This window comes from Taeniopygia guttata, chromosome 8 (genome assembly GCF_048771995.1).
Source record: "Taeniopygia guttata chromosome 8, bTaeGut7.mat, whole genome shotgun sequence".
Taxonomy (NCBI): Eukaryota; Metazoa; Chordata; class Aves; order Passeriformes; family Estrildidae; genus Taeniopygia; species Taeniopygia guttata.
Genome location: NC_133033.1, coordinates 7,514,465 through 7,531,536, shown reverse-complemented (window position 1 = coordinate 7,531,536; position 17,072 = coordinate 7,514,465). Strand labels below are relative to the sequence as shown.

The following is a 17,072-nucleotide window of genomic DNA, read 5'->3' as shown; positions in this document are numbered from 1 at the left end:
CAACATTAAATCTGACTTAGAACTTGTAAGTTCTATCTGCTGCCAAGTGTTTCCTCTTTTAAAGAAGATTATGCATGCTTTGCCCCCTTTACAGATAACTCCCATGTGGGGCTGCATATTCCTGCATTTTGAGTTCAGGTCAGTGTTTTCTCACCACAATTATTATACACATGTAGCAAGATACTATTTTCTTAAAAGTGAAAATAATAACTTTGCAAAAATTGGAGGTTTATCCTTCTATAATTTTAAAATTAATCAAATAAATGACCATATAAAGGAATCCACTACCAGATAACCAGCTGGACTTCCAGTCACTTATGACTTTTTACCCTTTTCCTGTTCCAAAGCATGCAACATACATTTCTAGAGGGATTTTGTTAGATAATAGTGGTTTCTCACTAGATTTTCAGAGAACAGGCTCCTGATATAAAAACTATCACATACTTTAAACCTCCAAAACATCTTTAGAGCCTATATATGCATGGCATTAATAGATATAACATAGTATACAAAACCCCATAACTTACACTCCAGTAACTTCACAAGGTCTCCAGGATCAACTATATTAGCAAATTCCTGAAAAAGAAATAATAATAATAATAATGGCACAGTCAAAGTAATCAGATGGACCTCTTGGGTAAAGCAAAAGGAAAAAAGCCCCAAAAATCAATATTCTTCCTTGTCAAGATGGTTGTCAAGAGTCATATCCCCACTGGAAAAAGAAAGGATACTAAAATTATTATTTGTAACATGATCAATTTTATTGAAAGCCAGCAGTTCTTGTTATATACTTTCCATCCATACAGAGTTCCCTCTCTGTATGTAAATAATAAAAAATAATTTATTGCGAAGAGCGGAAGATGTAAAGGCAAGCAGTGTCTAAGAAAATTTCAAGAGGGAAACATAATTTGCTGCACACACTACAGTTCTGATTGGTCAATGGTCTCTAATTTATTAGTAATGCTTTAAGCCTCATTTTCACAGAGATGACTTTTCAGTCTCCTGTTCAGGTTTTTTTTTTAACCTGAATCCTGTGTGAATAGGCAGCAAGGAACAGGGGAGGATGTTGCACTGGATGGTGGTCCCCTACATTACACTGAAAACACCATTCAGTACATTCCCCTTAAGAAGACTATGTTATGTTTGCCTTTAAAGAATTATGGTCTTTTCTACTTTTCAGAGGTCATGAAATTATCACTGTTTCTCATCCCCTTCACCACAGCATCACTCTGAGCATGTTTACTCAGCCTGGTTTTCAAAGTGCTGGGGAATGCTTAAAGGAAAAGAACTAGAAAGGGCAAAGTATTATTATTCATAGGTAGTGAAGAAGCCAGATCATATCTGTAAGATACTGTGTTTCATTATCCCTGTGGTACTAATAATGAAGCTAGTAGGGACTCAGAATATGTGATAAACAACTATAAATTACAGGGCCAGAGTACCAATCTGGGAATTCTGCTGACAAACCATGAAAAAAGTCTCTCAAAGGGAGTAAGATGTCACCAAAAAGGCTTGAGCTGCTATTTTATCTTTCTACTAAATTAAGTTGCCTCTTCTGTATTGTACAGTCCCTGTTCTTCACCTTGCCATAATTTTTAGAACAAAAACATTCAGTCCTTTTCAAGCCAGGGAAACAGACACTGAGGAAGGACAGTTCACAAAAGAATCAACAAACAACTAAAAAGTCTCATCATACATTAGAATCTTCAGTACACACAATTCTTGACTCCCCATGTGGATAATTCAGGCACACCCCTCCTCTGTGCTAAAGAGAAGCAGGAGATAAAATAGTGCTCCATTCTCAGTGTGATTATTTGTGCTCATGGGTTTTGCAGACAGTTTTTGTGGAATTTGTGATGGGGTTTATTTGGGTTGTATCAGCCCTTGACATATCTTACCTTTTCAAATACCAGTTTTTCTTGAAAGAAGAGTGGGAACACTGCAGGGACACATTCAGTTTTGTGGTACTGCCCAAGTACAAAGACACTGAGATAAAGTTCCTCTTTGTCTTTCAGCTGCACTCCAGGACAAGTTATCTGCAGGAGTAACACACTCATTAAACAAACTGAACTTTAGCTAGACAAGAAATGGCTGTTTTCAAGATAAAAATGAAAGAATCAGGACTCAAATGGTTGATTTGTGAAAGTCAGGATATAACAGACTAAAGCAAAAAAAAAAATTGTTCTCTAAAGCAATTCTATTTGTACAGGCTGGTCAGGAAAAGAAGTCACCATTTTAAAACAATCAGGACCAAATTCTTCTTGCTTAGGTAAAAACATTCCATTGTCTTCAATCAAAACTGAAACCCAACGCCAGGTTAATACAGTCAAAGGTATGCACTGACAATCATCTCCTGTACGAACCCTCATGTAGAATTAAGTCTACATGACGCCAACACACAAAACCACACCCAAACTTCAGCCTAACTACAGAATGAAGCTGGTAAATTTATGTGCTTAGATATCCACACTCCGTCCAGCCACCAAAAAGGGCAAGTTTATTTTCAAATTTTCGGTAAATGAGAAAAAGCAACTATTGTTCCATTAGTACCAGACATTTTTTCCTTTCTCTGGGAAGTCTGGCCATCTTTAAACTCAAAGCAGGGAAGGCTTCTTGCTTGGCTGCTGCAAATCTCTCAACTTTCTCTGCACAATTCCTAAATTCTTTAAGTAAGAAGTCAGTCTGTTTTTAAAGCTCTGATTGCAAGAACGTACACAACTCATTGCAAAACTATTTGCTATTTTCTTCAAGCCATGTGGATTTATTTTATTTCCCTGACAGAGAATTGACACCTTTCACTTAAGGTGTCATGCTCATTTTTTATGTCAGTATTAGAAATATGAGGTTGTCTCTTCCCACATAAGGTTTCTAGAGAAAGTGTTCAGACTTTCAATTGCCAGGTAGAAAGACAAAGGAGGAGAGTTATGGAAATTAAAATAAGTGGCTTGGTTACAGTCTCCCACTCCCAAGTGAATATTTTATTTGAGAAATCCTAACTGGATTTAAAATAAAACTACATAAACATCAGGAAAACAGGTGGAAGAACTAGAAGAAAACAATGTGTGATACATCACTACAGATAAAATATAAGGTAAAAAAAGAGTTTCCTCTCCATATAAATGAGGGCTTCAAATCCACAAGAAAAGTGCCAGAATAATGGATAACCCAATTGAAACAGTCTGTCAAGCATTAAACAGCTTGTATGATACTCATGCAGTTGCAAGTGTGAATAGGAGTGAGAGAGACAGATTTCATTCATACAAGGAAAAATCCTCAAACTACATACTACATGTCATATCAGCTTTACTTCTCACTTTTGTCTCTGGTATTTCTGTAGAATTTACAGCCATTTTTAACTGGAGCTTTGTGCCTTTCACTTTAGAGAAGGGAGCCAATGTTTGCCTGTTTATTGAGATGAAAAGTAAAAGATCTGAAGATGCTGGAATGGGCAAATGTGACAACAACAGGTCCCATTTTTTTCTGGCTATCCTGTAAAAAGAAAAAAAATACTTACAAATGGGCATGTGGGCCGTGGCAGCACATGTGGAAACTTGTGATTCTACTACCCTGGAGATAAACTGCACAATTCATTACCTGGGCTGGAACACCAAATATATGTGGCCATGTAACTTTAAAGCAGTTCCAAAATTAATGACACATGCCTATGTGCAGCTCATGACATCTATTCTATAACATGCAGAGCTCCATAACACTTGGGAGACAAACTGAAGCTCTTTATCTGACTGCAGACTGCTCCAGCAGGATGAGGGATTATTTTAAAGATGGTAAGAGTGTTATCTATGGATCAGCTAAGGAAGAGGCAAATCAGTGCTGCAATTAACCGACCTTACAAGCAACCTCAAGGACCACGAGAAATTTCTAGGACAGGGTTATGGTGGACATCTCTGCTGAAAGTTCCCAGGAGGATGGAAAATGTGTACCAACTCCCAGTCCCTCCATTGCTGGGACATCACAAATAACCATAAAGAAATCACTTAATTAAGCTCACAGAAAAGGACAGAATTCTACTGATCTTAACCCTCTAGAGCATTTATTACACATAGTCCATGGCAGGATAAACCAAACTTAAAAACTACTTAGTCTTTGAGTAAGGCCTTCTATTTGAGAAGAGAAATGATGAAAACTACCAGCAAGACAAACCAAAGAGCTGGGGGACTCAGATTGGAGAAGATCTTGGAATTTCATTAAGTCAAAGGAAGCAAAACCCATCTGTATCATAAAGCAAGGGAAAAACAAAGAGGGCAGAACTTCTGACACAACTGCACAGACTTCAAAGAGGGTGGAGAAATACGCAGAACAGTGTAAAAAGGGCAGGAAAATAAATCAGAAATTTGAACAAGACTTTGGTCACAAATAAAGCAAACGAAGAGAGAATTAATGGACATAGCATAAATCAGCCAAGATGTGAAAGCTAACAAATCTATGTCCTAAACACAACTGAGTATTTTGCCTTGGCTTTAATAAAATTAAACACAGGAGAAAAAAGACAACTTGAAGAATTAAACGGTGGAAACAAAAATCATTCAATATGCACTAGGCCTGGACCAAGAAGCCACAGGGAGGCTGAATCATGTTCAGCATATGTTGTGAAAGAATGTAATTTTTCTTAAATGAAATGTAATGAAATCAGGGAAAGTATAATCTACTGAAAAATAATAAGCACAAGGACCATGTGAGACAGAGAGAGATCTGAAAACTGATACCCACATTGATCAAAATATTTAAATATTCAAAAATAAAGATATGGATGAAAAGATCGCTAGAAAAAGTAGGACACATTCCATAAAAACAGATCAATCAGGCAAAATTTTACGTTTTATTGAAAAGCCATTTTCTGGATAAAGGATATAATGAGAAATTATTATTTATGATGAAAAAATGTAATAATAGTTAGTAGAGCAGTAAGTATCAAAAACGGTACAGAACTGGCCAAAGGACAGCATCAATAATGTGTAAAAAACAGGATGTATCAAGCTGAGGTTACCATTAAAAACATTCCTTTCTGTACACTAGGATTCACATCTTTTAACCTCTTTAATGATCCTGACTCATATTAAGATACATAGGATGAAAGTTGGACATTTTTTCCCCCTACATCACCTAAGACAAAAGCAAGAGCCCATTTGGAATGTGGGGTCCAATTCTCACTCTGACCAATGCAAATTCAAACTGGAAAAGTCGTTCCCATCCCTAAGATGGTTAGAAGGCTGGTGAGTCCATCATACAAAATATTACCAAAAATACCAAGGTGCTTTAGCTGATAAAGATCAACTGGGAAATGAAAGACCTGCTGCCGAAAAAATACATCAAATGAGCAAACGCCAAAGAAAGAAAAAATTCCTTAAATGAAAAGCCAGTGTTGACATTTGTGCAAGAGTAGCCTCTTTCCATTGTTATTTGTAGCCTTGAGGGTAAATAACAAATACCCCACACACCTGAAAAGCTGACCCTGGGGAAATGTCTTTACTGTACTCGCTCCTGGCACAGGAACAGCTCCCAGCCAGTGGGCACAGAAAGGAAAGCACACTGCCCCTCTCCAGGAACCAAGCAAGCCTTGGCACTGCGGGGACAAACACCAGCTGTTGAGACAGCACAGCAACACCGCCAGGGTGACACCCTGGCCATCCATGTGTGCAAATCCACAGCTCTGCTTCCGAGCAGCCACTCAGGGCTGGGAACAAGGGTAGCCAAGCAACCAGAAATGCCTGGGCAATTTCCCAGTATGGACTTCCTGGATCTGCACTCGAGTTTTGTGGATGGCATCTGGTGATTTCCTCTCAGCAGCAGCTCTTATTTGATATGTGGCAGCGCTTGTTCTGGATTACAGGACCAGGGCACATTAAGCCACCACCTCCAGGGTAAAGGGGCACTGCCTAACACAGCTACTTCTGCAAAGTTTTCAGGAGCATGATACAGCTCCTTGCTGTGTTCCCAGCTTGCATATAAGCAGAAAACTTTGCAAAGTGCAAAAAGTACAATCCTAACATACTTAATGTCAAAACTTTCCATTGTCACACTTTCTAACCTCACTCCCCGCCATGTAACACTCAGATATTCAGAGCTGCCCAGAGCCATGAACAAGCCGCTCTTTCCTGGGACTTGTTTTGTTTTAGCTTTTTTTTTTTTTTTTTCCCTCTCGAGAGTGCTTTTCCCTACACCTTACAGCTTCCCAAGAACCGGTGCGTTTCAAATTTTTTTTCCACTGGAAAACGACAACTCCAAAGCGGCACCAGCGGAAGGGCGGGGGCACAGGGACAAACACCCCCAGAAGGTGCCACAGGAAAGCGGGAGGAGCAGCGGAGGGCACGGCTGCTCCAGCAGCACGGCGGGGAGCGGCTGCCGGAGGATGCCTGCACACAGCGGCTGGAGTGGCGGCCCCCGCTCGGCAGAAGGGCCCGCAGCGGGCCCGGGAGCTCCGGCGGGCCGGCCGAGGGAAGCGGGGCGGGCAGCGATGCCGGAAGAGCGAAGCGCGGCTTCTCCCGCGGGCCGAGGCGGGCGGGGAGCGCGGCCCGGGCACTCACCGAGCGGAGCTCCAGCTGCAGGACGCAGCGCAGCGCTTTCCGCGGCATGGGTGTGCGGCCAGCGGGGCCCGCCGGGGCCGGGCCGCTCGGGCTCGGCCGACGCCGTTGTCACGGTAACCGGGGCGCGTCCGGCCCGCGGCGGCCGCTCCGCCTTCCTCGGGGCGGCTTCCCCCACCTCCCTCCCTCCTTCCCTCCTTCCGTCCCTCGCTCCTTCCCCTCCCTCCGCCTTCCCCTGGCTGTGTCCGTGCCCGCCCCGCGGTGCTGGGGGGCCGCCCCACAGCGCTCCTGTCACATTCCCCTTCGCACTCCCTGTTCTCCACAGGGTCTCCTGCCCTCACAGCATCAGCTAGGCTGGAAAAGTGTCGGAACTCAAAATGTCCCTCAGACATTTTCAGAGGTTCCAGGCCTCGGTCAGAAGCATTTTAGACCTTGGCAAGCAGCTGAAAACAGCTGTGATTTTGAGTTTGAGCCATGGAATGAGTTACCAACTTTGAAGGTGGAACAAGCGGCCACAAAGGGTTAGATGGTATAGTAAAAGTAGTCACAAATTAGAGGGGAAAATTTTTTAGTATTCTACAGGTTGTACAGGGGGGTTTTTACTTTGTACAGGGGGGTCAGGAGTTCTAAGATGGAGGAAAGTGGGCCTGATCCTGTTCTTCCTCCTTCTTCTTCCTTATCTCCATGTTCTTGGTGATGTTGGCACTCACAGATTGGTTTAGAGTAGAAAAGCACATTGTAACATAGGTAATATGTATTGGGGAAAATCTGTAAACATATAATACGTAATATATCATATAAAAGATAGCAGCAGCCCTGGGTGGGGGAGAGACGACGGAGACACGGGACAGTGAGGGTGTCAGGAGTGTGTGTGTGTTTCTGCCTGGGCAGCTGACCAAGGCAGCGCAGCGGGCGAAGACAATCTTTTAGATAACCAGCAATAAACTGCCTGGAGACCGAACAACAAGAGGCTGCGGAGTTTTTCTTTGGAAGCGCGGGTTGGAGGAGAGACTTTACCACCACACGAGAGCCCCAAATCAATCCCGGGGTTCTCACAGAAAAGATCGCTGAGGTCGCCGTGTCCAACCTAATGGCCGAGCATCACTGCCTCAGCTAGAGCATGGCACGTCCCGTCTTTCCTCAAACGCCTCCAGGGACTATGGCTCCTCTCCCGCCCTGGCCTGCCCGTTCGGGTGTTTAATGATCCTTTCCATGAAGAAATTCTTGCCAAGTTCCAACCTAAAAGTCCCCTGGCGCACTTTAAGAGTACATTCTCTTGTCCTCTCACTAGTTCTGTTCTTCATCCCTGCTCGTCCCAGAACCTTCTCTGCCTCTCCCACCTTCCCACTTCTTGACCTCAGGCTGGCTCATCCTGGCATTCCCCGCAGGGATTTGTGGAGCTGCAGGGGGGCTGCTGAAGTGTACCAGAAGTACCATACATGGTAGGTAAAATAGTACCATAAATAGTAAATAAAGTACCATAAATAGTCGATAAAATACAATGTCCAGGCTCTGCCTCCCGCAGGTCGGACAGTGACAGTGATGGGTGATGGAAGGAGCGCTGGTGTGAAAGCACAAGTGTCCAGTGTGGGACAGGGACAGGGCTGCTTTGGGCCATCCAGGAGGAATGTGAAGCTCAGGATGTGTCAGATTCCTCCAGCTTCTTGGTATGTCACATCCCTCTAGCTTCTTGGTCCTCCTGCACAAAGGTGCAGAGAGCCTTCTCTTCAGCAGCGGGATCTCAACCAAGTTTTATACATCTCCAGGCTTAAGTACCTAAAAAGCACTGGATTTCCAGCCTTTTTTTTTTTCCTCTTTTTTTTCTTTTACTCTTGATGTAATCACCTGCATCCTGTTGTAGGGATCTGGGCGCTTTTGACTCAAGTATCTCATTTTAATGTCCTCTGTGGGTGAGATACAATGCACGGGGTATATTCTGACTGGTGCCATCTTTGAAGACTTGTCTGCACACTCATATCTGAAACTGTCTGTTAATTGCTACCCTCCCACAAACTCAGATTTACATCCTTGATCTTCGCTATTTTGGTCATATCAAGGATATTCCTCAATGTCTCTGCTGTTTAGTTGTTCTCAGAGTATTTGTAATCCCATCCAACACCAAAATAGTCTGATTTCTGTCTTGGCAAGTGCAAGTTATTTCAGGCTCAGACCTTGAGGGGATTTCGGGCTTTAAATATTCTTTCCAGGTTCCCAAGTACAGCTGTAGAGAGGACAGAAACTTTTAATTGCTTCCAAAAAAAAAGCAGTGGCTCAAATGTATCCTTTGGTTTTTTTAATATTAATTTTACAATTTCAAAGAAAAATCATGCTAAGTGATCTGGAAAGAAACAGCATTCTCAAAATGCTTTGATATATCTCTTTGTATTTTGGTTTTGTTTATTTATTTAAAAGGAAATGGCAAAGAACATGATAGACCAGTGGAGATAAAAGTGAAATCTATAGATGGATTAAATATCACTACTAATACTTGACACCAATCTTTTAAAAGAAATAAAGGATTGGAAAGGAAGGCCTTGTTTTCATTAATGTGACTTCTGTAACAGCTTTAAGGTGTGGGGGAGGGTGTTTTGTTTGTTTCTGTTTAGGTGTTTTTGGATCTTATTTAGGGTGTGGTTTGGGTTGGGTTTTTTGGGGTTTTTTTGTTTGGTTGGTTGGTTTTTTGTTTGTTTGGGGTTTTTTTGTTTTGTTTTAGCAGAGGATTCTGTGTTTAGAGCCTGGAAAATTCCCTGTAGTCTTCTAGTACATATATTAAGGAGGGGCTTACTCTTAGGTAAAATAATTTTCTAAGCATTATCAGTCTCAAGGTTATGAATAGCATTCCAGAGTTAATGAGAAGAAAATTCTCACAGATCCATAGCTTCAGATGGTAACAGTATTAAAATGGTTTATTGCTTATTTTCAGCTACCTTTCATATATATGCCTTTTGGAGGGATAAATAATGTGTTAAAGATTGTGAAGTATGAGATATTATGGTAAGTGTGGCCATATAAGAACAGAAGATAGATAAATGCTGAAATCAAAAATGGTATCATGTTTGTGATGAGAATTTAATATCCATGTGCAGTGCCCTGGAACAGAAGTACTTTATAGCCCTTGAAAAAGAAGCACAAGGCAGGACAGAAAGCTTCTCCAAAGTGATAAGGCAGTGATGAATTTCAGTGCTTTTCCCTGGCAAACCTTCTGGTCTGCAGAATTTCTGCCCCTTCTCCCTGCTGGGCCTTGGGAAGAAAGGCTGCTGCTGCTGCAGTGCTCTCCTCTCCAGCCCTTTCTGCAGCACTGAGACCCAGCTGGACCTTCTCATTTTTGTTAAATTCACGATTCACACTTGCATTTGCACTGCAGGAACAGTAATGCAGGAACCTGGGCAACAATGAAGGAAAAACCTGACTTTTAGTAAAAATCCATTTCTAATAAGAAAAAAACTGTTAACCAAAACGACAAAAAAAAAAAGTGCTTGCTTCTGTGATAGAGCTGAGATTTTAACTGCTGTAAAATTTCCCTGCTGTGAAAGCACATTAATTCCTTTGCTTTTACAGCAGTAAATCTTCTTCTAATACTACTTATACTTAGTTCCATGTATTAAAAGACTCTGAATGACTTGTCTGCATTGTGTTATTTTTTTCTACAATCTACTCTGGTTATGGGCTTCAGCTTTTCCTGTCCTGTGGGCCCTCTAACATGGCTGCTACAGAAGAGCTGTGGTGTCATCAAAATACTCAATGTTGCTCTTATTCTGCCACTGAAAACTAGAAGTAACTGTCAAAAGATTGAAGTTACACTGGTTTAAGATAATTACCAAAAGATTTTTATCATATTGTTGTAGTTCTTGTGATGGTCAGGCATCAGGAGATTCAGTGCATTGCAATATTCTACAAAATAGGTAAAGTGGGATAATAGGAAGAGTCAGGTTTGCAAACAGTGGGCATTGTACAGTTCAGAATCTAAAAAATACTAGGAATTAGACAGAATTAGATCAGATCAGGCTGGAGATCAGAGAGCAAGCCAAACATCCCTGAGTTTGTCAGAGGCTCACTTTCAGCCAAGAAGCCATTTTTTTAGGAAGCAGAACACTGGGTGCAAAGTGGTATTTCACAGTCATCCTGGCAATCAGAGTGAAGAGAATAAAGGTGCTTTCCACAGTTTGCCACTCTCTGCCACAGTTTTTAGGAATATTGTCAGAGGTCCATTTCTGCCTAATTTGAGCCCCTGATGTTGCCCAGGCAGCCGGAGGAGACATCTCTGTTCCTGCACGTCGAGCCTGTTATTTAGATATCATCACTGAGCATGACTGACTTACCATTAATAACTGAGGAGAATTCCAGGAAGGCATTTGCTCAAATAACAGCAATAAACTACAGGATATGGTAAGATTTCCACATTAGAAAGGCAAACAAACAAAACATTAAGACTGTGTTACTTTAGAGAGGAGAAAAATAAGATGTAATACAAAGGATGTACCTAAGGGACTGAATAATATGTAGAAATAAGTTCTGTTTGCACTTGCCTATTTATCCTTTCAAAGAACACGTGCAGTGAAATTAAAAGATGACAAAATCAAAACTGATAGAAGAAAGTACTTTAGATAGTGGAATTTGTTATCACATGGTATATTCAACAGTGTTCCAAACAGAATTAGGGTGCTCTGGGGACCCCACTGGACAATACTCCCTTGCATTAATTTTGATCTTCTGACTCACTGTGAGGTTAAATGTGCAATCCACAAAAGTTAGTCCCTGTGCAAAGAATTGTAGTTAAGGAAAACAGGCAGCAGAAGTTAAGACTAAATAATCCCAGAACACCATAGAGCAGAGCTAGAAGAATTTTGTGAGAGATTCTAATAGGATCTAAGGGGACTGAAGTGAATTGGATTACTGGAGACAGTAATGTAACAGGAAAAGGTAGAGTGCTAGATTATTGATGAGGACAGAGGATGGAGATTACCTGAGGGTGTCAGCACACTCCTCACAAAATACATTTTCATCTAATCTTTCTACTTTAAAACAGGAAAAAAAAAAGTTGCCCAGAAGTTTCCATTCATTAATATCTATTGCTTTCAAAAAAGGCCACAATGATTTTGTTGATCTGTCTTATTGAGCGTCTTGCTCTTTCCCGACATGCAAAGACATGACTGGGCAGAGCTCATGGCTTTCTTGATGTATCTACAAGTTGCTACAGGCAAAAGGTCACCTGCTCGTGTTTTTATGTAGGTGAAGCAGTGACCTTTCTTCGCCATGCCCTCCCAGTCTCACCAGTGCCTTTTGCTGGGCATTTTTACCGCACATACGGAGAAACTCAGTGCCTCTTTAATATTTCACCGTGGCTTGGCCATGACAGAGCAATTCCTCCATGTTGCTGCTAAGCCAATATTCACTTTGGTGTGTGTGAGCATTAGCTTCACTCATTCTTGATGTGTATCCTCCCTGCAACAAAAAAAACCAGGAAAGCTATCTGAAGACACTGAAGTTTTCTTAACATGTAAGCTGTTTTCCATACTGTGTGCTAAATTCTTTCTTGACTGACTGCAGCTAAAGAAATCAAACCTGATTTGATTACAGCCACTAGAGGAATATTCCAGATCTTGAATTCAGTTGTAGTAATTGGAAACTTGTGTTGTAAAGGAATCATCTAAATTCATCTAAGAGATAACTTCTTTGAATACAGTCTTAGGAATTCACAGATGGCACAAATTCAATCAGCCAAGACAGTATTAGCTTTGTACCCCAGAAAGTTCCTAGTCTCTCCCTTACTTGGTTCAGAAGAGGTAACATTTTTCTTTGTGCTTTACATTTAAAATAAATTATCTTAGATGGAGACATTGCCCCAACAAAGTTTTTGCCAGAAACAAAATTCTTCTAACCAAGTTATAAACCCTTGCAAATAGGGCTTTATAATGGGAGTGCTGATAGGCCCTTAACAATAGCATTGTGAATGGCGCTGCTATAATTAATCATACTTCAGAAAGATTTATGGTCCTTAGAAAGAGATAAAACAGAAATATCATTGCTTCTTTGCCTCCCATCATTTTATCCTCTATGAAATTTTATGTGAAATAAGTCAAATGAAAAATGTAAGCTCTTAATCTTTTCCCAGAGTCCTGTCTCTCACTTGATGAACACTTTCACAGAATAAATTAGAGCTTTTTATTCCTTATGTATGTACAGCTTTGTATTTAAAAAGCAAAGAAAAGAACGTTGTTGGCTTGGCAAAGCAACTCAAGACAACGGTCATGGAGGAAGCAAAAATTACTCACTATTCTTGTCTGTTCTTCTTCCACTCCAGAGACAATGACTCTTGTCCTGCAGTAGTTCTGAGCAGCTTGGTAGTGTCCAAAAATGCTCTGTAGGGAAGAGTCTCTGCTGATGGAAAGTCAGCCACAATGACTCTGGCTGCAACAGCAAGAGCCCAGTGGCCTGAGCAGAAAGCCAAAAGCTGTGGCTTGATTACAGCAGATAGTACCTTTGTGAAAACACAAAATACTATATGGATATTTAATTTAACTGGGAAAGGCACAGCAAGAATCAGTTAGTGGAGGCTGAAGCTCGAAAAAAAATTGAATTAGAATTTGGCATTATATTGTAACAGAGAAAAGGAGTAACCACTGGAACAGGCTATCAAAGAGAAAGTGAATTCTCCATTTCCTGACAATGCTAAAGGAGAATGAGAAGCTGCCAAAATAAATGCTTTTGTTCAAACAAAAGAAGAAGATTGACAACAGTATTTAATGGCCTGTGATGTACAGAAGGCTGCCCTGACAGTCTGTTCTGTGTGTGAACGTTGAGACTCTGTACAGCATTTTAACAAATAATGGTAAAGCACTGCTTACTGAGCAGAGATCAGGGGAGAGGGCTCTGAAGGGTTTGCCTTGGAGCCTGTGCCCTGCAGCACCTGGCACTGCCCAGGGAGCTGCTGGGAGCAGCAGGGAATTCCAGCTTCTGAGGCTTCGGAAGCTGCAGGGGGAAAAGCTTCACCTCTGGGCAGCCAGGCCAAGGCAGCAGCTGAGTAGGGGCTGGGAAGTCACAGATTTGGCACAGGCCACCTGGAATGGCAGTTAAAGCTCAAAATCCATCACATCCAGATAAAGGCTCTGGCTTGTGCCAACCTCACCCAGCTCAGATGGCATCAGCCACTTGGTCTCCAAAAGCCTCTGCAGTGTGTCAGGAGTTTTGTCCTTCTGCCCATTAAAGTAGCAGCGTTGGAGCATCTTCCCTGTTATTTTGATTGACAACAGCAAAGTCACTAGAGAACCTCAAGGACTTTGTTGCTGGCTTGTTTTCGTGTTATAAATTGTAGTGTTTTATATTAGAGATAAAAAATGCTGTTTTGAAATAATAACTGAAGTTAGTTTCTAATAGGAAGCTCTGAGATCTATGCTCAAATTCCCCATAAATTATAACATTGCTCCTTTAAAATGTCTCCAATCCATCAGGAACAGAGAGAGATATTATATATATATATATATACTTCTAAATTTTTTTTTAATTTTTATGACAAAAACTTTTGGTTTTCAATGGAATTCACTTTGGAGGGCAGAACATTTTCATTGTAAGAAGATTTGTAAAGGGGCAGGATTGCAGCTATTATTAGAGTTCTTCCTAAAGAAAACCATCAAATCCTTTACAGAACTAGGCAGATCTGGGCTAAAAAGTATAACAGGATGGTAAGAGCAGCTCAGATAGCGACAGAGAGAAAATGGAGCAGGAAGAAAGAAAAAAAAGGAAACCCACAAAGAAGAGCAGATGCCAATTAGAATTCTTGCAGGCTGCAGCAAGGAGTGAGCATAAGAAACTGTAGCAAAAGAAAGGGTAGAGTGGATTAGTGTTAATGAGAAACATGGGAAAGTAGGGAAGGTTTTAAATGAGCATTTGGGTTAGCAGCTCAAAAGAGAATCCAGATCCATCGGGGTAGGGGCAAAAATAAAATTCAGAATAGAAGAAGATACATCTGAATCCTGAGTAATTAACTTCTGAAGGTAATAAGACGTTTTTTGGAAGTAGAAGTCTCTTTCTCTCTAGCACTGTTACCCTAGTAAAAGAGTACACTTAGTATTATAAGAAAGTGACTCCTACCTGTTTTCTTTTTCAGTGTCTTAATGGTATATACACACAGCACCTTGTTAAAGAAAAGTTAAGTACTCAGGAGCTAGAACTTCCCAATCTCTGGCAATAAATTTGCCCAAACACAGAGTGCAGATGTTGGGTGAGTTACACCAGGTAAGAAGCTGGCACAATATGGGACAGTCATGAATGGTCTGAAGATCTTAGGGTTCAAGATGAGTTCCAAAATCCACTAGAGACATTGTTGACTTCAGTGAACATTAGAGCAGGATGGCTGGAGTTTAAGGGTAGGGGGTCTTCTTACAGCTCTGAGATATGAAACATCCCTTAAAATTTCTGTGCTGCCAATTTAACTCCCTGTAAAATGAGGATGCTAACACCTAGTCACTAAAAAGGAAAAAAAAAAAACAAAAAAAAAAGGAAAGAAGAAGGTAAAACAAAAAAAAGAGAAAAAAGGAGAACCCCCACTGATTATCTGTTCTGTTCTTAGAGGCTGTACAATGCTATAATTAACAATCCTATTTCTAGCTGTTTGTGTTTCTTTTACATATGAATCATCATTAAAGGTTAATGAGAAAACTAACACTATATAAAAAGGTTGTTTTCTCATTATTTAAACATTTTCATTTTAAAAGCTCTATGTATTCCTAGAATATTATTAATTTATTATTTGCTAAACAATATCTTAACTAGTCAGTTTTTATTTCCTCACATGGCATAATTTTAAGCAACTGCAATCAGTGCCTTTAGTTCCACTCATCAGTTCTGAATCTCTGCACTGCTGAGTCTCCAGCAGAACAAACTTCATCCAAGCAAAGCACAGACATGTCCATCAAATCAGCCAGAGCTTCTGATACACACCTGCTGCCAGCTTGGTGCTCTAGTGTTGGCTTTACACGGCTGCCAGAGGAACAGAGGATTCTGGATCCAGTGTCATGTTAGCTTAGCACAGAGAGGTGATGCCTAACGTAGCATAAAGCCCATCAGCATTACACCAAACCTTCCATGGTTTTGTTTTTTTTTTTTTTAACAAATTTAAACCATCAGAGTGAGCATATATGAGATCAGTTCTTTACATCAGTAATTCCAACACTGAGAGCCATAAAGTTGCAGTTTGGTCACACCCAGGCCTGCAGTAAATTTTACACTGTGACAAAACAGCATTGAATTCAAATAAAACCTGTAAGTCATTTGTCCATTTTCAATGCATTGGAATATAGTACAGTGATGAAAGCAACTCTTCTGGCATGGTGGAAGATGAACCCTACATTATGGCTTCACACCAAGCCACCTGTGCTCACGGCCATGAGCGGAAAAGATGAGCTCCCAGGGAACAGAAACCCAAAAGTTTGCTGAAGTTCTCTCTCCACGCCAGGGGTGCATGTGCCAGGTTTTCCAGTTGCGTGTGACTCTCTCTTAATGACCAAAGTTAACAAAAAAAACCCCTCTGAAAACATGACTTCACAAGAGAAACGCCCACACAACTTTAAGAGCCACTTCTCAAATGTTCCTCTGCTTATGAACCTCAAGACTAATATGGCAAAATGTGCCGACTTTTGCAGTTTTCCCCTCTTTTGTCGAAACTAATGAGTCACGATTAGAGTAATGCTTTTCTGTGACTCTGAAACCATTTTGCCTAATGAGGTACTAAGTCTTTATAATTAGGCCCAGAAGGGAGCTAGGACGTGGCCCCTTAAGAGCAATAATTATTTAGGTTATTTATGGTAATAAAAAATTGAAAATAGGAATTCTTCCTCAGAATGCAACTATTTATTCTTTTACATATTGCCTAATAGGCAATTACCCTATTAAGGCAACGTTTTGTTGCTAAAGACATTAATTGAAATGTAAATTAAATGTAAATCAGCTAATTAAATTGATATGTAATGAACTTGTCATGCAGGCCTTTGAGATCAGATGCATTCTGCTAATAAACAAGTGTTTTACTGGTGCCATTTCTCACTGGAGTTAAGGTTGTTTAACGTGTTGTGTCGATAACATTCTCCCATCCCAAATTGAAAGGTTTGGATTGTGTTGCTAGAGCCCAGAATGAAGGTGGCACTTGGACCTTCAGGATTTACTCCATCCTATTGTTTACTGATCAACTTCATTGCAAGGAGAGGTGTTCCCCTAATGGGAAGTGTTGCACATCCCATTGGGTTGTGATCCAAGCTCTGTCAGTTCCTTCTGCTCCCCAGAAATGACAAAAACACTTTGTAAATGCCCTCTCCAAGTTTGATGCTGTGATTTTAGGTGGCTTCTGGAGGGGTTAATGTTATTTCTTTCTCCACGAGCCATGGTCAGTTCAGCAGAGGTAATGAACCCTCACAGCAGTGGGAGGATAACTCTACACGTTCCTGGAATAGAAATAAAATGAGAAGTGAAGCAATCAGAATTTGCTTGGTGATTATGTTGACAATGTACAAGGTAAACATCAAAGTCAATACAGCAACAGGA

The 17,072-nt window shown here is 40.9% G+C and overlaps 1 protein-coding gene across 3 annotated transcripts in view; it reads right to left on the bottom strand.

Annotated features, from left to right (window-relative positions):
* SPATA6 (spermatogenesis associated 6) overlaps positions 1 to 6,731 on the bottom strand; it is a 41,818-nt gene extending 35,087 nt beyond the window's left edge. For 2 of the 3 annotated variants that reach the window (XM_072932618.1, XM_072932619.1), the window contains exons 1-3: positions 6,543 to 6,731; positions 1,899 to 2,036; positions 528 to 576 (exon numbers count right to left, since the gene is read on the bottom strand). In XM_072932618.1, coding sequence (XP_072788719.1) covers positions 528 to 576; positions 1,899 to 2,036; positions 6,543 to 6,590 — 235 coding nt within the window. In that variant the 5' untranslated portion in view covers positions 6,591 to 6,731. The remainder of the gene's footprint in view (positions 1 to 527; positions 577 to 1,898; positions 2,037 to 6,542) is intronic. The other variant, XM_012575271.5, reaches the window with a different exon arrangement.
* Positions 6,732 to 17,072: the final 10,341 nt, after the last annotated feature.